The following is a 27,514-nucleotide window of genomic DNA, read 5'->3' on the forward strand; positions in this document are numbered from 1 at the left end:
ACGGCAGGGGCAGTTGGCGCAGGCGCGAGCCGCGGAAAGTGCCAGAAAGAGGAAAACAACAACAACAACATCGTCGTCGTCGAGCGAGCGCAGTGCGGTTGACGCTGTTTTCTTTTACTTTTCATTTATCTACGGCTGGAAGGATATCGGGATTATTTAGCGAGTTCTCTGTTTGGTTTTGTCTTCCCCCACCCTCCCCGTTGTCCGTGTTTGTTTTTGAGTTCGTCGCGTTCCTTCTCCGGTTTAGGCCTCAGGCCTCGGCCTTCTCCTTTTCCACAGCCCGGGGTTGTGATGGCGGCAACGGGGTCGTTGAAGCGGGCTCGCTGGCAGGAAGAGGAGACGCTGGCTTCCTACCGCATGCTGTCCCTGCACCAGATGTTCGAGCTGGTGGGCTCGCAGCTCAGCCGGGCCGACGTCGAGGTGCTCTCATTCCTTCTGGCCGAGGCCTACCCGCTGGACCGGGCGCTACGGGCCGGTGGGGAGGAAGAAGAGGAGGAGAAGATGGAGGAGGCTGCCGAGGGCGATGCCATCCTCGGCCCCCGCGCCCCGGCCTCGGCCTGGGACGAGCCCAGCTGCCGCAGTAGCGGCGTCCGCCTACTGTTCGAGCTAGAGCGGCGGGGCCTGTGTGACGAGACCAACTTCCGGCACCTGCTGCAGCTCCTCAGGGTCATCAGCCGCCACGACCTGCTGCCCTACGTGGGCCGCAGTAGGGGCACAGCAGGTAGGAGAGGCCCGGGGATCCAGTGGCTAGGTGTGGGCGGCCAGGCAATGGAGGAGATGGTAGGAAATGCAGATGCTGGAGAATCCGAGATAACAAGGTGTAGAGCTGGATGAACGTAGCAGGCCAAGCAGCAGAGGAGCGGGAAATCTGACGTTTCGGGCCTAGACCCTCCTTCTGAATTTTCTGAAGGGTCTAGACCCGAAACGTCAGCTTTCCTGCTCCTCTGATGCTGCTTGGCCTGCTGTGTTCATCCAGCTTTACACCTTGTTATCTCAGGCAATGGAGGGGTGTCTCTTTCATTCTCCTCCAGAGTTGGTGTTTGAGTGGAGAGGGGGAGGTCAACACCTGTTCGTTTGGGAGAGTCTGAGGGGAGCGGTTTCTTTCTTCGGCCAGATTTCAGGATTGAGTGGAGGAGGTCCCTCCTCGGTGAGGCATAGGATGTGGAAGGAGGTAAGGACGTCTTTTTAGGATAACTTCTGGTGGGAACAAAAACAGAAGTTGCTGGAAAAGCTCAGCAGGTCTGGCACCATCTGTGAAGAAAAAAGTCAAGAGTTAACCTTTTGGGTCCTGTGACCTTTCCTCAGAACCTGAAACGTTAACTCTGATTTTGTTTTATTTCTTTTTGTTTTATTTATTGTTTGGTGGGGGCCCCCTTCTAGGGTGTCTGGCATGGATGTAGGTTCTCCTAACCCCTTGCAAATCCTGTCCCCAACCCCACACCTTTTGACATAATCCCAAATCCGGTTTGGCCGGATGAAGTGATTTGCTATGCAGATGTAGTAAATGATGCAGAAAGGGCATTGTATATTTTACTATGATAAAAATCAAATGGAAAAGAGACACTGTCGGAAAATGTCAAATTGTTCACTTCAGCAGGAAAAGTTAAAACCCACAGGACTACATTCCTGGATGTTAAAGGAGGTAGGAGAGTGTGTTGCCCTAACCTTTAATCTTTCAGAGTTTCCTGAATTCAGGTGTTGTACCTTAGGGTCGGAAATTTGCTCATGTCACTCCGCACTTAAAGTAGGGTGACAGAGGGAATCCAACAGACTACAGACCAATTAGTCTAACATCTGTGGTGGGGAAATTGTTGGAGTCAACAATCAAGAATAGGGTAACTGATTAACTGAAATTTTGAAGTGATCGGGGAGACTCAGCATGGATTCCTGAAGGGTAGTTCATGCCTGACAAACTTTAGTTTTTTTGAAGAAGTGACAAAGATGGCAGAGAGAGGTAAGTTGATGGGTGTTGTTTATCAGAACTTCCAGAAGGCGCTTAATAAAGTTCCACACAGACCTTTAGCTAAGGTGGAAGCCAACGGATAGGAAATTGATTGAGCTGCAAGAAACAGCATTGGAATAATGGATAAATACTCAAATTGGCAGGATGTGACTCAGTGTCCCACGGGGTGTGTTGCAGCCTCAATTATTGAATATTCATTAAAAACTTAGATAATGGCATAAAAAGTCATTTGCTGACAATGCTGAATTGGGCAACATTCTAGACTGTTGACAACAGCATAAAATTACAACAGGATATGGATAGATTAGGTGAATAGGTAAAGCTGTGGCAGATGGATTTTAATTTAAGACAGTGTGAGATTATCGGTTTTGGACCAAAATAAAGGGCAGATCAGTACTTGCAGGTTAATGGAATACTGGCCTTTTATATCTAGAGAACTGGAGTATAAAGATGCAGCAATTATGCTGCAGTTAAACAAAACTCTCGTGAGACCCCACTCAGTACTTTGAGCAGATCTGGGCGCCACACCTTAGGAAGGATGTTTTGGCCTTGGGAGTTCAGTGCAGGTTTACAAGAAAGATACCTGGACTTCAGAGGTTGTTATGAGGAGAAGTCAGACAAATTAGGACTTTATTCTCTCGAATTGAGAAGGTTAGGGAGCTGACCTTGAGGTCTTCAGGATGTGAACCAGTAAAGACCGGGTAAAGGTGAGGAGAAATAATTTGAGGGCTGGGTGATTTTGTACAACTCTTAAGTGAATAGATTCCATTAGATGGTGAATCAAGGTTGTTTGGAAGTATATGGAAAATGGTATTTGAAACAACACTGTCATCTTTGATCTTACTGAGCAGAGGAACATTGGACTGAAAGACGCAATCACTTAATTTGTTTTCCACGATGACGGTATAATCCTGTACAGTGCAGGACTAGTCTGTGGTGTGTGTATTTCATCACCTGAGGAACCACAACACAGGGAGGAGACAGCCTCACACCAATCAGTACTACGATAGTAACTGTGTCCCATCCCCTTCTCCCACTGCAAGCTTTCCCCTTTAAACCCTGGTCTTCCAGCTTCACCACCTCTCCCTGGCAAGACACATTTTCCGTTACAGTGTCATTGGATGGACGAAGTCAGAAGTCACGACATCAGGTTATTGTCTAACAGGTTTATTTGGAATCACAAGCTTTGGGAGCGCAGCCCCTTCATCAGGTGCAGTGAGAGAGCAGGGCACGCAGACAGAGTTTATAAGGAGAGAGATCGACCTCTATCTGTGTGCCCTGTTCTCTCTCTGCATCTGTCAAAGGGGTTGTGCTCCCAAAACTTGTGATTCCAAATAAACCTGTTGGACTATAACCTGGTTTTGTGTGACTTCTGACTTTGTCCATCCCAGTCCAACACTGGCACCTCCCCATCATTGGATGGTGGCTAAGACTAACGGGGCTTTGGCCTTCTCTGCTTCCTGTAAAGCATCATGCCCTCAAAATAACATTTTAATTTCAAATTCAAGTTTCATGATAGAATTGTCATTCACAGACAACATTTGCTTATTTTTGCCTAATTTGGTCAGTTGATTTGTTTAAAGATTGCAGACACTTATACAGTACAGACTAATCATGGGGTGCTTTATGTACTGCATGTTCAGTCTTGTTTCAAATTGCCAAACCTTGAATGCACTGTCATAATTCCTGTTCAGTGCTCCAAGTTTGCCTCATTATGGAATTGGAAAATTGAAGTGAATGCAGTATTCACACTCCTTTCCAGCTAGGGAGCTAACAACGCAGCACCACCACATAGACTATAAAATGCATGTGGATGGTCACCATTAGAAAAATGGATACTAGAACTTTTTTTTTTTAAAAAGGCTGTCAGGAAGCAAGACAGAAAAACTGAAAAGTGTTTTGGTTTTTTAAAGTCTGTTAGGATTGTAATTCCTATCAAGTGGCTGGAAGTTTAAACATGTTTTAGTAGGGTTTGGACCTGCTGCACCTATGATAAAGCGATAGTTGAAAGCAATGTTCGAAATGAAGCCATTGGGACAGTCTCCTTCCGTTCTTTTGTGTATGGTTGAATATCGTCCCCGATCCTGGATGCAATAACTATTGGTTGGTTTGCTTTATTCCATAGTTCCTGCATGGTACTTTATCCAACTTCAATCTGATTTATTAAGATTTTGCATGCAAAATAACAAATTTATGTCTGACAAATTAGAGAACACAAATGCAAAGAAAGTGAAGAACTGCAAATCAATTCCGAGTACTTGGTAACTTGATCAGAAGGAGAAACAGAAAATACTTAAAGGAGCCACTGAGTACCTGTAACGCTAAAGTGTTTAATGTTTAAAAAGATGATGAATCACCACAGTAGCAAAACATTACTGTTCATTTGACAAGGTTAAGGAACTGTCAGCAATATTTTCATATGCACTTGCCTTATTTGAAAGAGCATAAGGAATACGTCACACCATCTACTGTTGGTAAGGAGCCAAACAAAAAAAAAAGCACCATCTCCAGGGAGGAACTTTGATTAACAATCAGGAAATTACATACTTGTTAAATAAGTACTTTGTATCCGTCTTTATGGTAGAGGGAGAGAAAATAGTAGCAGTACAAGGTCACCTTAAAATTCAGGAACTTGGAGAAGGAACTTAGTGTATGTTTTTAGAAAATGGTACTTCAGACCAATCAGTCTCCAGAACCACTTTCTTTACACCGCCAGCCAAAAACAAACTTGGGGAAAGTGCTCGTAATTTAATTATGGCTTGAAAAACTGCAGATGTTACTCAGTTCTTATGAGACAGGAGTGGAAGAGAAAGTAATTTCTACAATTTGACATCAGGGACAGATTAGTTGAGGTTTAGCGGGAGACTTAGCTGATTAACAAAAGTCCATATTTGGTTATAATGGGTATGTCAAATCTGGTGAATTTAGTTGCATATTTTAGTCCATTAAGAAAGATTAAATAGCGTTTGAAAAAACTGTGGCAGTATTGGATAGAGTTAACACACATTTACAAAAGGGAAGTCAAGTTTGACAAATCTACGGGAATCTGTCATAGATTTGACTCTGAGCCAGTGGATGGTGTGTTTTTAGACTTTTAGAAGGCTTTCAACACAGTCCCACATAAGGGATTAGCAGGTGAAATAAAAGTACATGGAATTTGGGGCTATGTATTCAAATTGACAGAGCTGGTTGGCAGATAGGAATGAAAGGTTAGGAATAAATGGGTCTCTTGCCAATTGGCAGACAGTGACTAGTGGGGTACTGCAGGTGTCTGCACTAGGACCCCAGCTATTGTCAAATTATATTAATGATTTTAATGAGGGAACTGAATGTAATAACTCCAGATTTGCAGATGATGTAAAGCTGGATGGGAGGGTGAGCTGTGAGGATAGGATGGTGCAGAGATGTTTCAGTGTGATTTGGGAAAGCTGAGTGCGCAAATGCATGACGCATGCTAATTAGAATAAATGTGTGGTTATCCATTTTGGGAGCGAAAACAGAAAGGCAGATGATATCTGGCTATAAATTGAGATGTGAATGTGCAGCGAGGTTTGGGTGTCCTTGTAAAACAGAACGTAAGCATGCAAGTGCAACGTCAGTCAAGAAGGCAGATGGTATGTTGATATTGCTAGCTAGAGGTTTTGAGTACAGGAGTAGGGATGTTTCCTGTAATTGTACAGACTCTTGGTGAGACCATAGCTAGACTTTTGTGTGCAGTTTTGGTCTCTGAGAAGGGATGCTCTTGCTCTAGAGGGAATGCAGGGAAAGTTTAACAGACCTTCTCCTCCTACCAGGAGTCATTGCATTGGTTAAGATTCCATTTAACAGAATTCAGAAGAATGAGAGTGTGCTGTATAACTCTAAATGTCATCACCCAGAGAGTGATGTGTGTGTGTAGAATTTTCTAGCACAAAGCAGTGAGGGCAAACATTATATGATTTCAGGAGGAGTTAGATATAGCTGCATTTTGGAAAGACAAATCAAGGCTGGTCTTATGCACTTAATGATAAGGCCCTGGCAAGTGTTGCTGAACAAAGAGACCTTGGAGTGCAGGTTCATAGTTCCTTTAAAGTGGAGTCGCAGGTAGACAGGGCGGTGAAGAAGGTGTTTGGTATGCTTGCCTTTATTGGTCAGTGCATTGAGTAAAGGAGTTGGGAGGGTCATGTTGCAGCTGTACAGGACATTGGTTAGGCCACTTTTGGAATACTGTGTGCACTTCTGGTCTCCTTGCTATAGGAAGGATGTTGTAAAACTTGAAAGGGTTCAGAAAAGATTTACAAGAATGTTGCCAGGATTCGAGGGTTTGAGCTATAGGGATAGGCTGAATAGGGTGGGGTGTTTTCCCTGGAGCATTGGAGGCTGAGGGGTGACCTTTTGGAGTTTAAAAAATCATGAGGGGCATGGATAAGGTGAATAGCCAAGGTCTGTTCCATGGATAGGGGAGTCTAAAACTAGACGGCATGGGTTTAAGGTGAGAGGGGAAGGATTTAAAAGAAACTAAGAGGCAACTTTTCTCAAAAAGAGTGGTGCGTGTATGGAATGAGCTGCCAGAGGAAGTGGTGAAGGCTGTACAATTACAACATTTAAAGGCATCTGGATGGCTATTATCAGTAGGAACGGTTTAGAGCAGTATGGGCCGAATGCTGGCAAATGGGACTAGTTAATTTAGGATATCTAGTTGGCGTGGACGAGTTGGACTGAAGGTACTGTTCGTGTGCTGTATAACTCTAAATGTCATCGCCCAGGTGTGTGTGTGTGTGTGTGTGTGTGTGTGTGTGTAGAATTTTCTAGCACAAAGTATTGAGGTCAAACGTTATATGATTTCAAGAGGAGTTAGATATAGCACTTGAGGCTAAAGGGATCAAAGGATATGTGGGGAGCTGTGGAAATGGGAACAAGTATTGAATTGGATGATGATTATGAATGGCAAAGCCGGTGTAAAGGACCAAATGGCCTCCTGTTTTCTGTGTTTGAGGTCATCAGTGAAGGGTTGGAGGCACTAAATAATGCCTGTGCAATGGGCTCTGATAACGTTCTTGCTGTAGTCTTGAAGACTCATGCTGCAGAACTTGCCAAGCTGTTTCAGTACAGCTGCCACACTGACATTCATTCAACAATGTGGAAAAATGCTCAGGTACGTCCTGCGCACACAATCCAGGATAGATAACCTGGTCAATTATCATGTCATCAGTCTACTTTTGAACACCATTATAGTGATAGGAGGTGTCAACAACAGTGCTATTGTGCAGCATGATCAGCAGCACTTAGCTTTGGTTCTGCCAGAGCCACTCATCTCTTGAACTCATTACAACCTTGATTCAAACATGGACAAAAGAACGGAGTTCCAGAGTTGAGTGACTGCCCTTGGCGTTAAGGAGCTCTTGTAAAACTTGAATCACTGTGAATCCAGGGAAAATTGCTGTTTGGTGTCAAAACCTAGCACAAGGAAGATGATTGTGGTGGAAGTCAGACCTGTCAATTCCAGGACATTTCTGCAGGAATTCTTCAGTTTAGGTATTTTCTAAGCAACTTGTTCAGTGATGTTATTACTATGACCTTACTGTGCCTTTGAGGTGTGTTGTGTGCTGTTCCTCTTGCGGAGGAGTGTTGTCATAGGGTGCTGAAATGTCTCCTTCAGACAGGCAGATGGTAAACAACTTTGAGTTCTCCCTGGATTTTTTAAAAAGTAAGACAAAGGAATTGAGTGGGCATGGCCAGGTTCACCAAAAGTACTTTAGTTTTGCTTTTAATTCAGTGGGTTTTTAGCTGGCTGCTGGAGAAAACGTGAGTTCTCTGCTAGAATGAAGTTGTAGCCTTTTCTCCTCTAGAGAAAAAAAATCAAAAGTGTCAGATTTTCTGTGTTTCTTTCTACTGGACTAGAGAGAGACAGCGCATGAGAATAATAACTTGCTGAATTCCTTTGCCAAGGGTGTAGTTATGGTTGTTGTCTATATTGGAACAGTTGATGATCGGTGATTAAATAATAGAATAGAATCCCTACAGTCTGGAAACACCATTTGGCCCAACAAGTCTACACTAACCCTTTTGAAGAGTATCCCACCCAGACCCATGTGCCTACCCTTTCCCTGTAACCCTGCATTTTCCATGGCTAATGCAACTAACCTACACATCCCTGACCACTTGGGGCAATTTAGCATGGCCAATCTGCCTCACTTGCACATTTTTGGACTGTGGGAGGAAACTGGAGCACCCAGCAGAACCCCACACAGACATGGGGAGAATGTGCAAACTTGACACAGTCACCCAAGGATAGAATTGAACCTGGGTTCCTGGCGTTGAGGCAACGGTGCAAACCACTGAGCCACTGTATTATCTTAAGTATTTCAAGTAAAATAAAGTTATGCTAATTCTTCTTGTATTTTAACGGTGTTCTAAGAGTAAAGTATGTTTTAATGAATGCTGAATGGTGGCCAATTGAATCATATTTGGAGTGCAGCACCTACACTTGTCTTTCAAAAAGTGTATAAAAGTTAGGGTCTAGGCTATCTCCATAATAGACTTGGGGTGGGGGAAGGGTGGTTGGTTCTGGTTCTGGCCCGGTCCATACCATTACACGCTTCCAGAACAGATGAGACTTGAACTCAGCCTCCTGTAACTTAGTTAGTGACGCTACCAGTGCACTACAGGGGTCCAATTCCTCAAATTAGTGTCCTAAGCCCAACTATCTTCAGCTGATTCATCAGTGACTTCCCCTCCATCATAAATTCAGAAGTTTAGATGACTGTACGGTAAGCACTGTTCATGACTCCTTGGATACCGAAGCAGCCAATGTCTGAATGCCACATGACCTTATTTAAGGAAAGATATCATTTTGTTGGCATATCAAAATAAGTTCACTAGGATGATTTCTGGTATGGGGGTGGGGGGCTGCAGAGAGGATTGTCTTATGAGAAAAAGCTAAACAGGTTGGGATTGTACTCACGAGAGTTTAGAAGAATGACAGGTGATCCCATATATAGAATTCTTGAGGGGTTTGATGGGGTAAAGGCTGAGAGGATGTTTCCCCTCAACTAGGACCAGAGGGCATAGTCTCAAAAAAAAATGCCAATTTTAGTCTGGATGAGGGGGAATTTCTTCTGAGGGTTGAGTGTCTTTGGAATACTTTGCCACAGAAAACTGTGGGGACAGGTTCCTTGTGTTTAATGCTGAGATTGATTGCTCTGCTGATCAAGAATCTAAAGCTGAGACAACTGAACTGTTTATTCTCACCAGTCCTGTTTCACTCAAATGAATGATTTAACTTCTCAAATTGAACAGCTATTGAGTTAGGAAAGTGATTTTTTTTTTTAAGAAAACGAGTTTCACTTTGTTCGTGATTATTGACTGAATTTTAAGATTTTGTTCTATAACTTTGCTTATTTGATGGAAACAGATGCCATGGTACTTTTGAATGGTGGTGCAAGCTCAAGGGGTCAAAAGGTCTACTTTTGTTATTTCTTGTGGTCTTATTAAAAGCCTGCAACAGGTATCAGAAACTCGAACTCTATTTGGAGGTGTTTGATAATGAATGAGAACTGGGTGAGTCCAGGAGTAGAATGGCTAAAGCAGATAGGACAGAGCGTGGCAAGTGTTGAAGTATGTGAGCATGATAAAGATAAGGGAAATGAGGGCATGCAGGAAGGAACCTTTGTATGGATAATAAATGCTGGCTTGTAGAGCTGTTGATCATATGGCACCATTTCAGGGCTACAGGAAAGACACACAAATTTTAAGTTGTATATGTTTTGTGGTCATATTAAGTTACTGGAACATTTTTAGATAACAAAGTGTGGAGCTGGAGAAATGCAGCAGGCCAGGCAGCATCACAAGAACAGGAAAGCCGACGTTTCGGTTTGGGACCCTTCTTCAGAGAAATTTTCTGAAGATGGGTCCTAATCGGAAATGTCAGCTTTCCTGTTCCTGTGATGCTGCCTGGCCTACTGTGTTCCAGCTCCACACTTTGTTATCTCTGACTCCAGCATCTGCAGTTCTTGCTATTCCCGTGATTTGGAACATTTTTTAAATGCTTCCTCAAGAAACTTCTTCAGAATCCACCTGAAAAGATCATGCATTATTTGATGTCTCATAAAGAGCATTTTCAAATCTGCATTTGTTTTCCTACTTCCAGATCTCAGCACTGTCCGCTAGGAGCGGTAGCGTGGAGATCTGCCAGTTGCTTTGTGGAACTTGAATTTTAGAATTAAGGTTGTTTTTCATTTCTGGATACTGCAGAAATATGTTTTTCCTAATTCAGTTTGTTTTCTTCATACTCTTCCAGTGTCTCCTGAGAGGTGTACTTATGAAGGTCCTATGTCAAAAATTGGAGAGCAGGTGGAAAGCTGTTTAAATTCTGAGCATGCTGTCTCAACACGGAGCGGTTGGGAGCCAGGTAATCTTCAGACTGTCTTTGTCTTTTTCTTCCAGCTATTCCATATAGATCACCTCTAGGTGGTGCAAGGAGCACACAGGTACAGCAACTCCACTTGATTTTGCTATGTCATGGTCAAGCCTTTGAACCGCAAAGATAGTGTATTGATCCAGCCCATAGTTATTCACTGAAACAGAGGGAATGTTCTCAGTCCTGTCAACAACCTCCCCCCACACCCGCCAACCCCCAAACACGAGCCACTGTCTGTCTCACCCACCTGACACCATTCTTGGAACTGCGGCCTCATCAGGGCCACCTGCATTGCACACGCAGCTGATGTGACAACATTCCACACAATATCTAGAACAAAAGACAAATCTCTGTGTAAGGGACAGGACTGGAAGCTCAATATTCTGACATGTGGAATCTTCTGATGAGAGGTGGTGGTATCTCAATTTTGAAGATGTATTGGTTGTAATAAGGGGGATGAAATAAGAATCCTCAATCACATCTGTATTAAACACAAAATGGGAGCAATTACATTGTTGGGGTCTTTAGTACATATAAGATTGCCATCTATCAGAGGGATAGGTGGACAGATGTCGGCAAATTTCAGTGAAATGTAAAAGTAATAGTGTAATAGCTGTGAATTTAGTTTTCTGAAATATTAACTGAGGTGAGCAATGTGCAAAAGGCTTGTAGAGGAAGTGGAATTCTGAAAATGCGTCCTAGGGAGCATTTCAAGCCAGCAGGTATAAATTCCAGAAGAGGCAAGAGTCCTAGACTTAATTTCAGGGAACAAAGCCACTAAGTGGTAGAAGCGTCAGTGCGAGAACATCTGTGTGAGATTCCATGAGTGACTGTCAGGCTGTTGCTTGACGTATATGAAAGACAGGTCTCCGAGATTTGGCACCAGTGCCCAGATGTTAGTAAGGAGGACGTTCCAGGATTGACAGTGCTGTGTTTGCCATGTTTTCGTGGTCATCACTGGACTTTGATTTCCAGATTCTTCCTGAATTCAAATCCCACCATTTCCAAGGAACCTGGTTTCCTAGAACATTGCCTGGGTGTCAGTTATGAATGCAGCAACAATACAACTGCTGCCTGTTGATTTTTATTTGATGAGTGAGAGATGAAGATAAGCTCATGTTAAAAGTAAAGGAGAAATGAAGTCCCAAACAGATGCTGGACTGAAAATTAAACCTTTCTTTTTTGATGTGGAAGGCAGTGGGAAGCAGTAAGTGTAGTCAGGACAAAAATAATTGCATTTAAATATTCAGCTTGAGGGATAATTTCAGTAAGTTGGTCTGGCTCAGGTGACCTGGAATTCAAGATTGGTGAGTAAAGCAATCAACAAGCAGTGAGTCCTTCGGGTACTAACCAGATCTCACAATGGGGACTAGTGGAAATATAGTGCAAAAGCATGCTAGTTGATTAAAAATGGTAGTAAAAATGACAGGACAGAAAAGCTTGCAGTGAATCCCAAGAGGCAAACAAAGTCAATATAAAAACTAAGGGGAAGAGCTTTGAAAGGAAGTAGCACAAAATGAGTGAGTGGGGTCAGTGACTAACCAAAGGCAGGAACAAAACAAACTTATAAATAGTAAAAAGGCAGGTAGAGGGTTAGAGTAGAACCAATTATGGCAGCAAAGAGGTGATTTTTGGGAAGGCAGAGGACAAGGCTGAGTGTGTGCTAAATAATTACTTGATCAGACTTCATTAAAAGATGATTCTGCACTTGCAATTAACAAAAATATAGAAGAAAAATTAGATAAAATGAATTCTTAAATGAACAGCAGCATTGAAAGTAGAAAAGTCGCTCGGTCTGCTGCTGCAGCCAGCCTAATTCTGGTGGTGCTGATAAAACTGAGATGACGTCACTGATTAATGTGTCAATAACTGAAAAGTCATACAGAATTGGTAAGTCCTCAAAGTGGTGGACAGAGTTGCTGAAAGGAAGGTGTAAGTATAGTTTTTCAAAAGGATTGATGAAGTACAATGGGAAGAGATTTGTAAACCAAAATGATGCCCATAGATCTTAAGGGGCTGCAGTAGGCGAAGGGACAATAACAGGAGGTAGTGGTGAACTGATTTTTTCCGACAGCAGAGATGTCTGCAGGTATTCAGATAACTGCTCATTTTAGTGTATCTTAATGGTATTCTATTAATGGTATTCCAATGCAGGATGTAGTTTCAAAATTTGCAGATGATGTGACATTATTAGTGACTTCTTTACTGCATTCCCCAATGCTATGAGGGCATAGGCAAATACATGGTCAAGGAACCAGAATGCAAAGATGTGTGCAATGGTAGGTATTTGGTAGGAAGAGTATGCAAAAGCAATATGAGCTAAATGGTACAGTTTGTAAAAGAGAAGCAGGAATTGGGAGCTGGGAGTGCATTCGCAAATGTTTGAAGAAAACAGAATAAGTTGAGAATTTTGCTAAAACAGCTCCTTGGTTTTATCACATCTGTAGAACAAAGGCAGACTAAATCTGTACAAAAGGCGCAGGAAAGCTGGTGTTTTAGGTCGGGATTTTTTTCTCTCTGAAGAAGGGTCCTGACCTGAAACATCAACTTGCCTGCTCCTCGTGATGCTGCCTGGCCTGCTGTGTTCCTCCAGCTCCACACTGTGTTATCTCTGACTCCAGGATCAGAAGTTCTTACTATCTCTAAACCTGTACAAAACACTGGTTTTGCTCCAGCTTTGGTATTTGGTCTATTCAACTATAACTTTCAAAGGAAACTAAGGAAATTTTTATATGGTCATGGGGAGGAGGGAGGGGTGAAGACTGGGGTGGGATGAATGGATATAGTTCTTGGAAAGTGCTGCCATGGGCGCAATGAAAAAATACCACGTACTTTGCACAAACCTGTGATCTTGTATTTGGATTTGGGGGAAAAAACACGTTTCTCAAATCTGCCAGTTGTGTCCTCCAGAAACTAGCCGAATAGATAATGGGTAGCTTGCAATGTTATATCTGGATTTTGAGAAGGTTTTCATTAACATCACACACAGGAAGTTGGTAAATGAAATTAGAGCACATGAGATCGGGGAATGTACTGGCATGGATTTAAAAACTGCTAATTAGGCAAAAGACAATAATAAATGGGCTATTTTCAGGTTGCAGGCTGTGACTAATGGGTCACAGCAAGGATCAGTGCTTGGGCCCAACTATCCACAATCAATAAGAATAATTTTGATGATGTTAACCACTATTTCAAGTTTACAGATAACACAAAAATAGATAAGTTCTGAGGAGAATGAAAAGCCACTCCCTGGAGATTTAGAGAGGTTGTGACCCAAAAATGGCAGGTGGAATACAGTGTGGAGAAAGAGAGCTTATCCACTTTAGTAAGAAAGACAGAAGTGTAAAACATTTCTTCAGTGGTGAAAGGCTGCATTGTTTATGACACACTGAAAGTTAACATCTGGGTACATCAAAAAATTAAGGTAAATGATACGTTGATTCCTTTAGAGGATGTGTTTTTCACTGGCTGGACTCTATTACTGTCCATCCCCAGTTGGCCTGCAGAAGATTTAAGTATAGGAGTACAAGTAAATGACTGAAAGCTCTACATTGTAGAGCCTGGTGAGATCACACTTCGAGTATTGTGTGCAGTTTGATCTCCTTACCTAAGCAAGGATGTATTTGCCATAGGCTGAGAGCAACTATGGTTCACCAAACAAATTCCTAACATTGGGGGGATTGTCCAATAAGGAAATATTAAATACACTGTGCCTATGTTTGTTGGAGTTCAGAAAAATGAGAGTTGATCTTTTGAGGTGCACAATTTTTACAGGACTTAACAAGGTAGATGCAGAAGGAACGTTTACTCTCACTGTTTTATTGAGAACCAGGAGAGGTAGTTCCTGAATAAGGGGAAGACAATTTCTTCACTTAGAATCTAGTGAATATTTAGGATTCACCGCCCGAGATGGCAGTGCAGGCTCAGCCATCAAGTATGTTCAAAACTGCAATCATTTAGTTTTCTGCATATTAAAAACATCAAGGGATATCAGGTTTTGCAGGAAAAAGACCTTCAAGGAGAAAAATGGCCATTATCTCATAGAATGTCAGAATGAGCTCAAAGGACTGAATGCCGTATTTTTTTAATGTCCTTGTATTAAAAGGATACAGCGGAAAATGGAATTGGGTAATTCCAGTTTGAGGTAGCATTTGTACAGTATGCATGAGGCATCTTATGATTTTGGATAGCCCTTCTATGTTAGCACTGAAAATTATTTGAAAAGAAGTTTTATTTGTAGGTGCGTCTTTGACCAAACGGCATGTGGCAACCCGTAGACGAGGTCGAGGTCCTGGTAAGCGGAGAGGGCGTAAGAGAAATATGCACCGTAACCATGAAAGAGAGAATCAGACTCCCTATCAACAGAGAGCAACCTGTGGTGAGTATTTGCCCCAGAGCTTATTTTAATTTTTTTTCGATTATAGATTTCAGCTCCTGTCAGTTTTAGTTTTGAGATAGTTTCTAATGGGGAGCTGCTGGTTCTGGCACTGTCTAGATAATTGAATATTCAGCAATCAGGTTGAGTATGTTGTGCATTAATTGATCTCTCCTAGAAACCACAAATATCAGTGCAATGCAGTTACTGTGCAATTGAAATATGGGAATAGAAAGTACCTAGTGATTAGTGGGTATAATAAACAGGACAAGCAAAGAAATAACATCAGCAAAGGCATGTCCTGGTATTGAGAACTTGTCAACCAAATGAATAAACCAAGTAATTAGAAAAGATTACTTCCTGTTCCCATTTCCAGCCCCTGCCCACTCCAACAGAACTGGTGAATGTAGAATCATTTCAGATGGAAACAGGCTGCGGCCAGTGGTGTTCCAAGTATTATTTAAGTAGCCTAGTCACTCCAGCCAAATAAACATCTGCAAATCTGTCTTATTTTATATCAAGGAGGGATGGGATGGTGTTTTGTAGAAGAAACGTCAGTGTACTTCGGGGGATGTTTAATGTTTGAGGTGTGTTGTAAAGTTTGAATTGCTCAAATGTGGAATTCTTTTTTATTGGCATTGTGTGCAACTGGGGGTTGAATATTCATGTGGGTCAGTGAGGAGTGACAATGCAGTGAGTGTGTTTTACAGTCTTTAAGACCTCACTGCTGTCAGTCGAGCTTTCCACAGCTGTGTCAAATCCCATTATCACTTCTAATCAAGATTAAAATTGTGGGTTTTTGGTGGGTTGGGGATGGGAATGGCATTCTGTACTTGTAAGAATTTTTAAACAATGTGTGGGACTGATCTGAAGTAAGTTTACCTTAACTGCCTTCTCTTTAAAAACCATTACCTTTTTCTTTGGAACTGTGGGCTGCTGTAGTTCAAAGTCAGTACTTTGCATGGTCTCTGACATGAAAGATTCCGGAAGTTTGTTTTTTTCCTAGACAGTCCATAACGTTCCTCAGTCCGCTTCTAGCACCACAGTATGAGATTGCAATCTGTAAACAACTGCAACATTAAAATCTGCACACGAAAAAAACATGTCAAACTGAACTGTCTCAGCATGCCTCTGGGTAACTCAACAGTCACGATCATACTCAAATGCTCACAGACTGGTCTTCTGTTATTGTATGAATGATACATACTAATCCTCGTGGTTCAATGCTGCTTAAATAAGTATGCAGTGTTTTGAGTATTTGCCTTCAGTTGTTTGCACATGTGACCGACATCTAGCTAACCTATATCTTGACACTGATTTGGGTAGGTGCATGATTCCTTGCTCTGTTCAAAGTTCAGCCACAAGCAAACAGCATGCCAAGAAACTTTGGAAGTGTCAGTGACGACCCTTGGTGGGTAAGTGCTTCCGTATAGCCCCAATGTAGAACTGAGCAAGGCAGAGAAAGAGGTATGGCTCCAGTCCCTGGTCTACATTAGAGAGGTGGGGAAGGTGCTGTTCAAGTGCAATGTCTTTATGGATTTCGTACAACATCAGATTAAATGATTTCCCTCATTCAGAGTCTACTGAGCAGTAGAAATTTTCCATTTCTTGTTCAGCTTGTGGTCCAGGAACATTTCCAGACAGATGTCTTAAAGGCCAGCAGTTTTGTGAGACTCTGTCAAGGGATGCTCAACAGAATTTTGGAAGATGCGGATCCTGAGCTGAGGGTTGAATCTCCTGAATAACATTGTCTTGCATTCTGATCCTGCATGTGCTAAAAATTTAATCCTTCATAACTATAATGACAGCTCTGATCATTGCGTTTTTCGAAGTGACACTAAAGTGGCTGGTCCATATATCCCAGCTCCTGTTTGCCTTGTCATTTCTTACTCAAAAGTGTAATTTAGGGACCGGAATGAGTGTGGTGTGCATTCTCAACTACAGAATTTATAATAGTCATGAAAACTTTTAAAGCTGACAGTTCCTTTAACCTACAAGGCAGTGTAAACCAGGCTTGCCCTTGAAAGTTTCCATTACCTATTCAAACTAGCAACTTTCACCAGTCTGTGAGCATTTTGTAATAATTGAGACAGTCCAAAGAGTTTCAGCATGTCATGTTCCTGCATGAACTTGGATTGTTGCAGTATATTGATCTTGAGTTTAACTGGAGTGTTACTGTACTCTGTCACTCTTTGTGAATTGAGCATTGTAACACTACAGTAAGGCACCCTAACAATTTGCATATCTACTTGGTGGTGGAGCCCGCCCTTGGAGTTGATTTACTTGCATTTTCACACTTGTGTTAAATAAATGTGAGGAATTTTGTGGAACGAACGTTGCTTTGAAAAAGTCTGGTGAAATGTGTTGATCCTGTTTGTGTCCATGTTGCCTACGTGACAGCAATCCTACCCTCTGAGCGATCCGCAAGATATCTGTTCTAAAGAAGAGTCTCTCTATGCACACGCTCTTTCAAAAAAACATAGGTTGGCTCTCTTGTACAACAACTTCCTTCATGATGTGGCAACACAAGCTCCTGGTAGGTCCGAGCGCAGCATCAACAACAACAAGCAGTATGTGATTTTCTTCAAATATTAATCGCAAAAAAAACCTTAATTCTTTAAAAGCACTCCGAGGATTCTTGTTTTGCTATAATATAATAATAGTACAATCTAGCTGTACGTGCTTTGAAAAGTAGTGTAACTTGTTTTATACTTGAACAACACTTCAGCTTTTGTCGTGAGATCTGTTTTTTTTTGAGGATTTTTGTGATCAAACATTTAATTGCAGGTGTACCATTCAAAGGTTGGTGATAAAAGAGAGTCTGTGTCTCTGACAAAGGTTCAACTTTAAGGAAATGTTCTGACACGAGAATAGAAAAAGGTAAACCTTTAAACTTGTTGAGGGGGAACAAACACTTGCTAGACTAAAATACTTGGTGGCCAAAATATCGAAGAAGGCATACAGGCTAATCCCTGTAGATGGAACAATGTCCTGCTCTCATTAAAAGCAAATTGTAAACGGTGTCCTCTGTCTCCTTGAAATGCCAGAATTACTTCAAACTAAAGAAAGGAACTATTGGAATTGACAACTATCTGAATCTGTTGTACTAAATCTTGTCATAACAAATCAAGATGATGTAAAAGATCCTGAATCTCTAAAGAAGTCTCAACAGAAAGCTTCAGTCCCTCAGATTTTGCTGCTTAATGATATGGAGGGACCTTTGGTTTCCTGGTTGTTTTATTAGCTCCCATTATATAAGTCCCAGGTAGTTAACAAGTGAGCATCTCAATAACTCTCACAACTCCCCCAAATATGTTGGTGGCAGGTCCTCCAGGGTGGGGAAAGGTTGGTGTGAAGCTGCTGATGCTTCCAATAAACAGACAAGTGACTCTGACTTTGCATTTCTGGTGGATTGACTAGCCAGATGGATACTGAAGCAAACTGAAATTCCTGAGTCTGCCAGGAGTCTATCCACCACTACCTGTCCCTTAAAGCAAGTTGGCAAATGTCTAATTGTCTATCCATTGTGGAAGCATGGGCTTCACCCATTTTCTACTGTTACAGCACTCTAGTTCTGTCAAACGTATTAAAAGAAACATAAAAAGGATTAACTCCCAAAGAGCTGCCATGTTCTAGGAATCTACATACGATTAATGATCAAACCAAATCACTAAAATTTGGAAAAATTAAATGAAGTTGGTTTGTGGCAGTCGTGACGCTTTTGAGATGCTCTCTGAAATGGACATAATTGACTTGAGACTCTTGTGCTTGTGTTCAATTCTCAGACTTTGTCCAGTCGTATTTAAATCTTTGTGGTGGGCAGTTGGGGGAAAACAACCTGTTGGAAAATAATCCTGAGCTCCTCATTTTTAATCAATACCTGAAATGGCTGATTTGATTTGTTGCACTGTATCAGACTTCTAACTCAACTGTACTCTAAATTATGCTTGGCTTTTTGTTGGGAGGGTAACTAATTCCAGGGCAAAATCCATACAACCACTAAGCATACAGAATCTATATGAGAAACGTACCAACTCCTTGTCAACACTGTATCTGTAATAATAGCTTGAGCACTAATTGCTCTTTACAGCGTTATTAGTAGTACTGGCACTGGTGATATCCACATTTCTGATTGCAATATGTTGTACTGAACCAGTTGGTCTATTAGGATTTAAATCTGTTTGTTGCCTGGAAAGTGAAATCTTGCCCACTCCTTGACTCACTTGATCATTGTTCATATTGACTCCCATTTCCCATCCATGCCACCTCATATGATGAAATATAACATATCATTCCCTTGAACTAAGCACTGGTTACGGTGCTTGTCACTTGTTCTCCCACACTTCAGTTAAAAGCTGGATGATGGTGGTTGAAAGGTGACTGAGGAGGGAACTTTTTTAAACACTGTGGTCAGTCACACCCAAAGCAACAGTAGCCTGTCAGTTGTGAAGTGGTCATTGTTATCTCCAAAATGCAGCACATGTGTTCTGGAGGTACAGTAACTGGTGTCCCTGCCACTGTTTGCTGTTGGTCTAGTCTGGGAATGTATCGTGAAGGTGAGGTCTGCCTGTGTTGTGTTGCCAATTGTATAGTCTGAGCTGTGTATGCGTAACTGTTCTGTTGATGAAGCATTTATCAAGTGGCAGAAATATTTTTAAAAGTCAAAACCTGTCTCTCTCAGTTCACAGTTAACACTCTGCAACGAGATGATAAAGTAGACGCAAAGAAAGAGCTGGTGGACTAATTGTCAACCAGCAAAACGCAGGAATTAAAACAAACGGGGGTTCCCTCAGCCTCAAGGAAATCAACTTACATAGGAGTTACATTCTCAAAGCAATCTACTCTCCTGTATCTACGTTGTCTTTTGGACTCAGGTGCACATCATCTCTCAATGAAGCTTGAGATTCAGAGCTGGATTGGGGGTATTGTTTATCCCCACAATAACCAAAGGTTGGAAAATGCTGAACAGTGTGTTTGTCAGTGAATTCAACTGGCATACCCGTCTCGAAATGTGTTTGTCAAGGATACATCTGCTGGGTGCTGTTCCGTGATCACATGGTTCCTATCCAATAGGGAGAACAACCTTGTCACAGGATAAAGAGTTGCAGCCAATTAATGCTGTACAACTTTACTGCTGTACGCTCGGGATTATGCAAGTACTTTGGAAAATGTTGGATTAAATAATAATCAGATGAGGCTTTCCTGTCCAGACGTACCTGCTTCCTAGTGGTAATTCAGTGGGTGTAAGTTCAAATCCAGAAGTATCCGACTCATTCTGTTTGTTCCAGCTCCAACTGTCCTGAGATCAAAAAGCAAGGCTTGAATTTGTAAAGAAATGACACTTGATTTGCTGTTATATAATTCACTGGGGTTTTATTTAATGCGTGCAGTCCAAAGTATGCCTGTGTTGCAAGGATCAAATTTCTGGGTATTAGCTGGAAAGGACCTCAAACTTTGGATTATCATTCCCTGGAAGCTGAGGTATATGATGTAGTTGCTATTCTCAAGTATTATGGCCTTACTGGGAATTAAGCTAAAAAGAGTTAATGCTCCAGAACAATATGTTGAACAGATGCTTTCTCTGTTATCTATCTCACTGTGTGAGATTCCAAGACATGGAACTGCAGCAAAGCCCAGCACCAGTGGTGTGCTGTAAAACTAGCCCAGTGTGGTCCAGCCTTGCTTTATGGCATCTGTCTCTCATTTTCCTACTCTTAACTTGGTGTTGAATTTGCACATAAAGTGCAGTACCTAAGTTTTTGTTGGTGATCTTTGAACTTTATTGAGACTGAAATTAATTTCAAATTTTTCCCAAAAGTAGTGTGACTTTTTTCTCTTTTTCTCCCCCCAGTCCCCTCCCAAACAAAATTGCAGAAACAGAATTATACATGCACCAGCCAGGGATGTTTTATTGTAAAACAGGCAGGCCTTTTGCTGCTTTTAGTGCACGTGCCCCCTGCTCTTTACTAAAATAGAAACTCTATGATTTCAATTTATACAGAGAGCTCAGGTACTTGTGTTCCTACCCTACTGGCAAAGTTGAGGACCGAGTGGAATCTCTGACTTTTATATCTGCGTATGGATGTCTGTAAAGGTCATAATTCCTTTTTTAGCAATTAACTTATCAGTCACTGAAAGCTAGCATAACCACCTCCACTAAAGCAAAACCTAAAATGTAATGCTAACATGTCGACTGGGGAATCTCTGATAATCCTTGCTAAAGTTTTGTTCATTATGTGATGACATTAGTGTGAGACTTCCACTGACCAATGTGTTCCTTGTTTAGAGATTCCACTCTTTTAAAAACCTGTTTTTTCAGCATGGCTCCAATCCATTTAAGTTTATTTTCAGGATGATAACTATTTTGATTCCCCTTCTCCTGCCATTCCCTTGGCTGGTCTATGTGGGGTCAGCTATTGGTGTTAGCCTTTGAGTATTATTTTGCATCAACTGCTCGCATTTTATTTTGAAGAGCGACGATTCTTTAAAAATGGGCCATTACACATTATATTTCATGTAAAATTGCTCCCCTGCCCCCAAAAAAAAGCTTTGGTGCTGAAGTGCTTGACCAGCCCAAGGAAGACTGTATTTAAAGGGTTCTATTGTAATTCCGGCTCTTGCTGATGAGTGGAAATTCGTATGATTTGCAACCACCGACTTGTTACAAATGCTTTATAAGGGCAGTCATGTACCCCCAAGAGCTGGGTGCTGAAATTCCCATTCATATTACCAGATACTGTTAGTCAAAATGTCAAACTGAATCTGCTGTATAATGAAGACCACTCCTATTTTGTTGATTTGTTACCCAACTTGTCAATGGTGAATTTTGTCATTTGGTAAATGTCACTGTGCTGAATCCGCTTTCTCCTTTATGGGGTGGGGGGGGGGTACGGAGATTTGTTTGTACAAGTTGCTGCTTCCACAGGTGTCCATCCATGAGGGAAAGTGATGTAAAGAAAATTCATGATGGTGTTCAGCGTATGTAAAATCCTTCAATCACCTGCATTTCTTCACTAGATGGTATTAACCAACTTGCTCGTCCTGTTCTTCACTGATAAAAAGAAAGAGTGAGAGAAACGGGATTACAACTGGGGATCAAAATTTTGGCACTGAGCGCAGCAACAAACTCTACCCAACATTTGGCTGTGATTTCAGGTGTAGTTAGCAACAACAAGCAGTAATGCTCTGGGCTCAAACAGAGGAAAGAATGTTTTTCTGTTTTTAAAAAATCTGGCACAAATGATGGTGACTTCTGTTTTTAAAAAGTTGCATATTTTAGAGATATTTAAGAGGGTACTTCATGAGCTCTAAATCCACAATAAAGGTGCATTTTCCCTCATCCACTAAATTCTATGCTCCTCCCTCTATTCTTCATCCCAAAATTTATGACTATTTCGTAGAGACTATGCTGCAGTCTTTGGGTGGATCTGGTGTGAAGTAGAACAATTTTTGGTTCACTCAATCTTGCATAGAAAGTGAAAGGACCTGTTCCATGTTTCATGTGATTCCTCCCTAAACCTGTGGAAGGAAACTCATTGGGATTGATCCAGCATTAGAGAATACTTTAATTTGAACAAAATTGTATAGTGTCCAGAAAGCTGGTTTTAAAGCTCTCTTGCATAGTTTTAAACCCAAAACCATTCTGAGCATTAATGTGCTCTTGATGTTGGAGCTTGGGTCATGTTTCCTTATGTTAAACTGGAAAATAATGGCGGTCCAGCCAAACTAGACACTCCAATTTTGTGAAAGTATCTGACCCAAATGTTGGATCTTTCCATTTGCTATTCATATAAATAATGCCCATTCCAAGTCAGGCCATTGAAGTACTGACTGTAGATCCCAGCTGTTGACTTGCATTTACAGTGAGTTTGACCAACGTGTGCCGTTTTAAAATCTTCCACTCAAAGGAGTGTGGAGGCGTATTTGTGGCTTCTAATGTTCAAACTTGTCCTCTTTGTCAAATTTCTAAGATGTGTTCAGCAATTTGATTTTTTTTTTGATGGTGTGGTCGTTATTGCGTGAGAGGTTTAACTGTGAATCAGTATGACATCTATGTCAAAATGTGACTTAGTCTTCCAGTCCTTAGAACATACATTTAATGCAGTGCAAAGGAAGTTGCTTCTCCAATTTGTTCTTAAACTTTTAGGTATCCCTGCAGCAGTGTTTCATTAACAACATTTTCCTGTGTGATTAAAACTCAAGGGAGCGACCTTTCCGTATTGCATAACTATATCCAAACGAAAAGCAATCTCTCAAGGAATAAGATTTTTTTTTGAGGTAGTTGAATACCAGGAGAAACTGAATTCCTCTCTTTAAGTTTTCTTACTCAGGTGCTGATTCTGTTGCATTTTCTGTCTTTCAACCTCTCAGTTCTTCCTTTTTTCTTCTGTTTTTGTCTCCCCTGCCTGCCGTTAACAATTCCTGTGGGATGTTTGTGCCATCAACTGGTACATATCTGTAAATGCAAGTCATGGCTTCTTCAATCATAAGCAGCAAGGGACTGACCCAAAGCCTATGTTCCTGGTTTGTAACCCAAAGCAACTGTTTGTTAAAAGTCAAGTGAGGTGACACATGTCAGTAGCAACCCTTTGACTGTTTAGTTTGTAAATATACTGGTTTGTCCATGTTAACGGTCATGATGAGGTTACCATTAGGTGTGCTTCCCTATAAACCAACATCAAGTACCTTAGGCCAAAGTGAACATTCAACTGCTGAAGTTTTAGTATCATTCTTTATTATAAAACATCAGAGTCCATGTGCACCCTGTTAACTTCTGAGGTGGTCTCTTTGAAGCAAAGGAGGCTTATTCCTGTTTGTGTGAAACTCCATTTACCTTCGAAATGGGTCAGTCCTACCACATGGGCTGGAACCTTGTCTTGGTGCTTCGCTGCAGGTTTGTAGGCAGTGAAAGGGCATTAGTGTAAATGACAGGCTTTGCTCATTGCATGACACTGATTTTCTTGGGATTGGGGATACTGGGGGCGCAAGAGAGGTGTCACCTTTTTGTGAGCCACAGTTGAATGGATGCATTTACCAGGAACAATGTGTCCAGTATTTAAAGGCCCAAGTGGAATGTGATATTGCCACCCCAAAATGTTCAAAATGATCATTCAGTTTTGCCCTGTTTAGAAACTTTATTTTCTGCCTATTGCAGAACTTCCCCTTTGCTTTCAGCAATTTGGTTTCTGCCAGCAAAGTGTTCCTGATAATTGGATCATTCAGCACATCTGTTAACAGTCGCTAAAAGTGAAGTATCTGCAATTGGACAACTAATACAGAACATCTGATGTTTTCTTTCCTAATGCAGACATAAGACTACGAGTGCGAGCTGTATATTCTGATCAGAATACTGTGCTCCGAGGGAACGTAGTGTCTGTGAAACAGGACCCGCTGGACCGTTGTTTTGACCTCTTTGGGCAGGCGAATACCATCTTGAAAAGCCGGGACTTGGGATCCATCATCTGTGACATTAAGTTCTCTGAGCTCTCTTACCTGGATGCCTTCTGGAATGACTACATCAATGGTTCACTGCTGGAGGCTCTGAAAGGTGTATTTATAACTGATTCACTGAAGCAAGCTGTGGGGCAAGAAGCGATCCAACTGCTTGTCAATGTAGATGAAGATGATTATGAAAAGGGCCGAAGAGTCCTTCAAAATATTTGTCCATGAGAGATATAGTTGGAACTGAGATAATTGACTATATTAACTGTTAAGCTAATTAGCTTCTTTATATGAAGTAAAATAAAGAGAAGTAATTAGCCCATTATGACAAACTCTCTTTTATTCAGTCCCCTGTAGTTCTGGATCAGGTGCTTGTGCCATGCTGATCTGGTGCTGCTGCGTCAGTGCAGATACAAACATTTCATTCAGCATTGGCAATGCTTTGTAAAGACAACTTCTGTGGTTTATTGCAACAATATTTTGTGTATTTGTGGTAGGAAGTGCACATGTTGAGCTAAGACTGCCCTCCCTAATGGAATTCCACGTAAAGTTCCTCTGTTTCTTCACTCCAGCAACCTGATTGCACGAAGTTGGACAAGATCGACGAAAAATGTGGCTGTCTAGTTTTTATTGCAGGTACCAAGTAGGAAGCCAGCTTACAACGTAACTGCCAATCATATGGGCCTGAATTTGCAGTGCTAACAATGTTGATTTGATGTTTCTCGGACTGTTGGTGATTCGAGTTGTTGTAAAATGGATTGTCTGTCTCAACACCAGATCAGGTAACTTGAAAGCCAGGGAAGTCATCTCTGGATTGGTGGCTTATATATATTTCAAACTTAGTCACTTCTGGCAGTCCAGCAGTTAGCATTTGTCTGTATTTCTGATGGCTAAAAATTCGCTTTGTGTTTGGCTCCCAGTCCTTCCTATTCTTCTTCCTTTCTCTTCAAAATGTCAATTCTTCCTGATACAGCTTTACGCGTCCTAGTACCATTTCCATTCTTGTGAAGTTCTCACATGATGTCCACTTTCCAATGCAAATCATTGGGTGATGCTGGTGCTTGAACATGAGCTAATTTAGCATGGTTGAGACCATGCCCTGGGACATGGTGGCTGTGTATTTCCTGTGCCTTTGATCTTCAAACTGCACAGAGGATAGGAATTCTAATATGGATTTTTGTGCCACTTTAATCTAGTCTTAAATCCTCTGCCCAAAAGTAACTTTCAGAATTTGAATTAATTGTACATGTAGGCTCCCAAGCATGAGACTAATTGGAGGAGATAAAAAAAAGTTTAATCCTAATAAATTGATCTGATTTTAATACCTGTTCTTGGGTTATTAAGAAAATGAACTGTACGTAACCTTTCAGGGGATGGAGAGGAGATGATGTTCTTTTGTTCAAATGTTGTGCTATACTGAATTAAATGCCTAAAATTTTGAACACTAGAATGGACAGTCTTGAAACAAGAATACATGATCTTTTTCCTGGCGTTTGATTAATGAAAACAATTTCAGTTCACATAATTTGCTCATTGGGATTAAATTTATTTTAAAAAGCTAGAGAAGGGGAGACATTAGTGCAGTATACAAGCTTGTATTTCTCCTGGGCTGTTTTGGAGCTTGAACATTGGTGGCTGTGTTTAGTGTTGGAAGGTGGGCTACAGTTTAGGTTTGACTGAGAGTTGGGAATATGATCTTATTTCAGATGCACCAATTGCTGTAACCTCTGCATCCACCTTGTGCGTTCTGTCTCCCTGGTCCCCCCCTTCCCGGTTCTGTGTGTTCCACCAACATGAACTGGCTTCCATACAATGGACCATGCCTAAAGATGTCAACTTGTCAGGTGGTCAATGGTACTGATGCTTTTTGAAGGTAATTCAATATTTGTAAAAACTGAGTCAATTTGCGTGTAATTTTATCACCAAATTAATTCTCGAAGTTATTTCACTGTTAGTGAAATTCTGACAGCCCAGAAGGACAGAGGCGGATTGGGCTTCAATGAAATGTCCACAAACTGAAATCTTCTGCAAGAAGTGATGGAGAAGGTACTTCAATAACTCATTAGGATCTTGATGTGCTATGGCTATGCACTTCATCCAAGACTAATCTGCACCACTGTAAAGCTACTGAGCAGAGGCAGACACTTCAAAAAGAAACTGGAAGCCGAGGTATTCATGATTTTGCCTATAAAGGTGAAATGACTTGGACAAGAGTGATCCTGTAGCTACAGAATATGGGCCATGTCCTTTAAATGTCTAGTAGCTGTTGGCTTTGCTCTGGCATTGTCATGTTGAATTCTTACACCGATGTGAGGAACTAGCTCAGCTCAATAACTGCACAAGAAAACATGCTGGTTTGGAACACCCCCGTTTGGTAACTAAGAGATCTTGAGGCATGTGCTTCTTCCTCTACCTGTTCATGAAATGTTACAATATTATCCATTATTTTCGTGCAGTCAGAATGTTGGTGTTTGTTGTAAAAACATATTGCAACAAACCTTTATTCAGGAGCTTTGTGAAATGGGTAAGAATGTAATGCTGGCTTCTTGAGGTTAAATGACTTGTACTTTAGATCATTTTGAGGATGGCATCAGGTCTGAGAAAGAAGTAAGCAAGCAACGTTGGCTGACGTTGGGTCGTTAGTAAGTTGACTTTTCAAGTAGCTTGATTCAGAGAAGCATGAAGAAATATAAACTCTTTCACAGCCAGTCAAGATAAGCTTAGCAGGAGGTCTAAAAATTCTCTCTCCCTCTTGTTCAGCTAGTTGAGAGGCACTGCTCTCTTGACACTGCGTATATCTGTCTGGCTTGTGCGAGGCTGATGGTGACAGTGGTGCACCTACCACTGCTCACTTCTATGGCCATATGCTGTAGATGAGTAGGTCCCTGCTAAAGAAAATACCTTCAGCCATCTTAGAATGGCCATTTACTGTGAAGGGTTTTTTTCCTGTTGCCCCAACACTCCTTTCTGCTCCCCAGCCCTCGTTTTGGCTACTTGATTTAAAGAGAATCTTAATTTCCTTGTAAACTTGTGTGTAGCTAACACTTCTGTACATCTATTGGAATACAGTGTAGCTGGAACATGTTTTTCTTGGTGACTTTGGTGTCATCTCTAGATTGGAAAGTTTTCACTGAGGGCTATACCCCCTCATCACAGACATTTGAGGCACCTTTTTGTAAAGCATGTGTTCAATAAAGATTTTTCACAAAATGCTTGGTCGGGTGTGTTTTTTTGTGAAAAAGAAACCTAGGTTCATTTTGCAAGGCAGTGTCCTATCTTAAAACAGGAGCTGTAATCTCACTAACAAGGGGAAGGGAACAAACTTAAGACCTGTTGA

General features: G+C 41.5%; 1 protein-coding gene across 5 annotated transcripts; it reads left to right on the forward strand.

Annotated features, from left to right (window-relative positions):
- Window positions 1-27,387, forward strand: dedd1 (death effector domain-containing 1). Of its 5 annotated transcripts, XR_007266172.1 has the most exons (6): window positions 1-721; window positions 10,242-10,352; window positions 14,602-14,739; window positions 24,044-24,959; window positions 25,884-26,050; window positions 26,133-27,387. XR_007266172.1 is itself a non-coding variant. In XM_020525538.2 (4 exons), exons 1-4 carry the CDS (start codon window positions 292-294, stop codon window positions 24,403-24,405), a joined length of 1,041 nt encoding a protein of 346 aa, XP_020381127.1. In that variant the 5' UTR covers window positions 1-291; the 3' UTR covers window positions 24,406-27,387. The 5 variants fall into 5 exon arrangements, 1 of the variants encoding a protein (XP_020381127.1); XR_007266171.1 differs by having other exon boundaries at window positions 24,044-26,050; XR_007266170.1 differs by having other exon boundaries at window positions 25,884-27,387.
- Window positions 27,388-27,514: the final 127 nt, after the last annotated feature.

The sequence above is a fragment of the Rhincodon typus genome, chromosome 47 (genome assembly GCF_021869965.1).
Source record: "Rhincodon typus isolate 14 chromosome 47, sRhiTyp1.1, whole genome shotgun sequence".
Lineage (NCBI taxonomy): Eukaryota > Metazoa > Chordata > Chondrichthyes > Orectolobiformes > Rhincodontidae > Rhincodon > Rhincodon typus.

Bases quoted from the DNA above. Each gene is read 5' to 3' on its own strand.
- dedd1 (XM_020525538.2), top strand. From the start codon at position 292: ATGGCGGCAACGGGGTCGTTGAAGCGGGCTCGCTGGCAGGAAGAGGAG. The intron at 722-10,241 runs GTAGGAGAGGCC...ATACTCTTCCAG, and splicing joins CCGCAGTAGGGGCACAGCAG to TGTCTCCTGAGAGGTGTACT. The intron at 14,740-24,043 runs GTGAGTATTTGC...TTCCTAATGCAG, and splicing joins TCAACAGAGAGCAACCTGTG to ACATAAGACTACGAGTGCGA.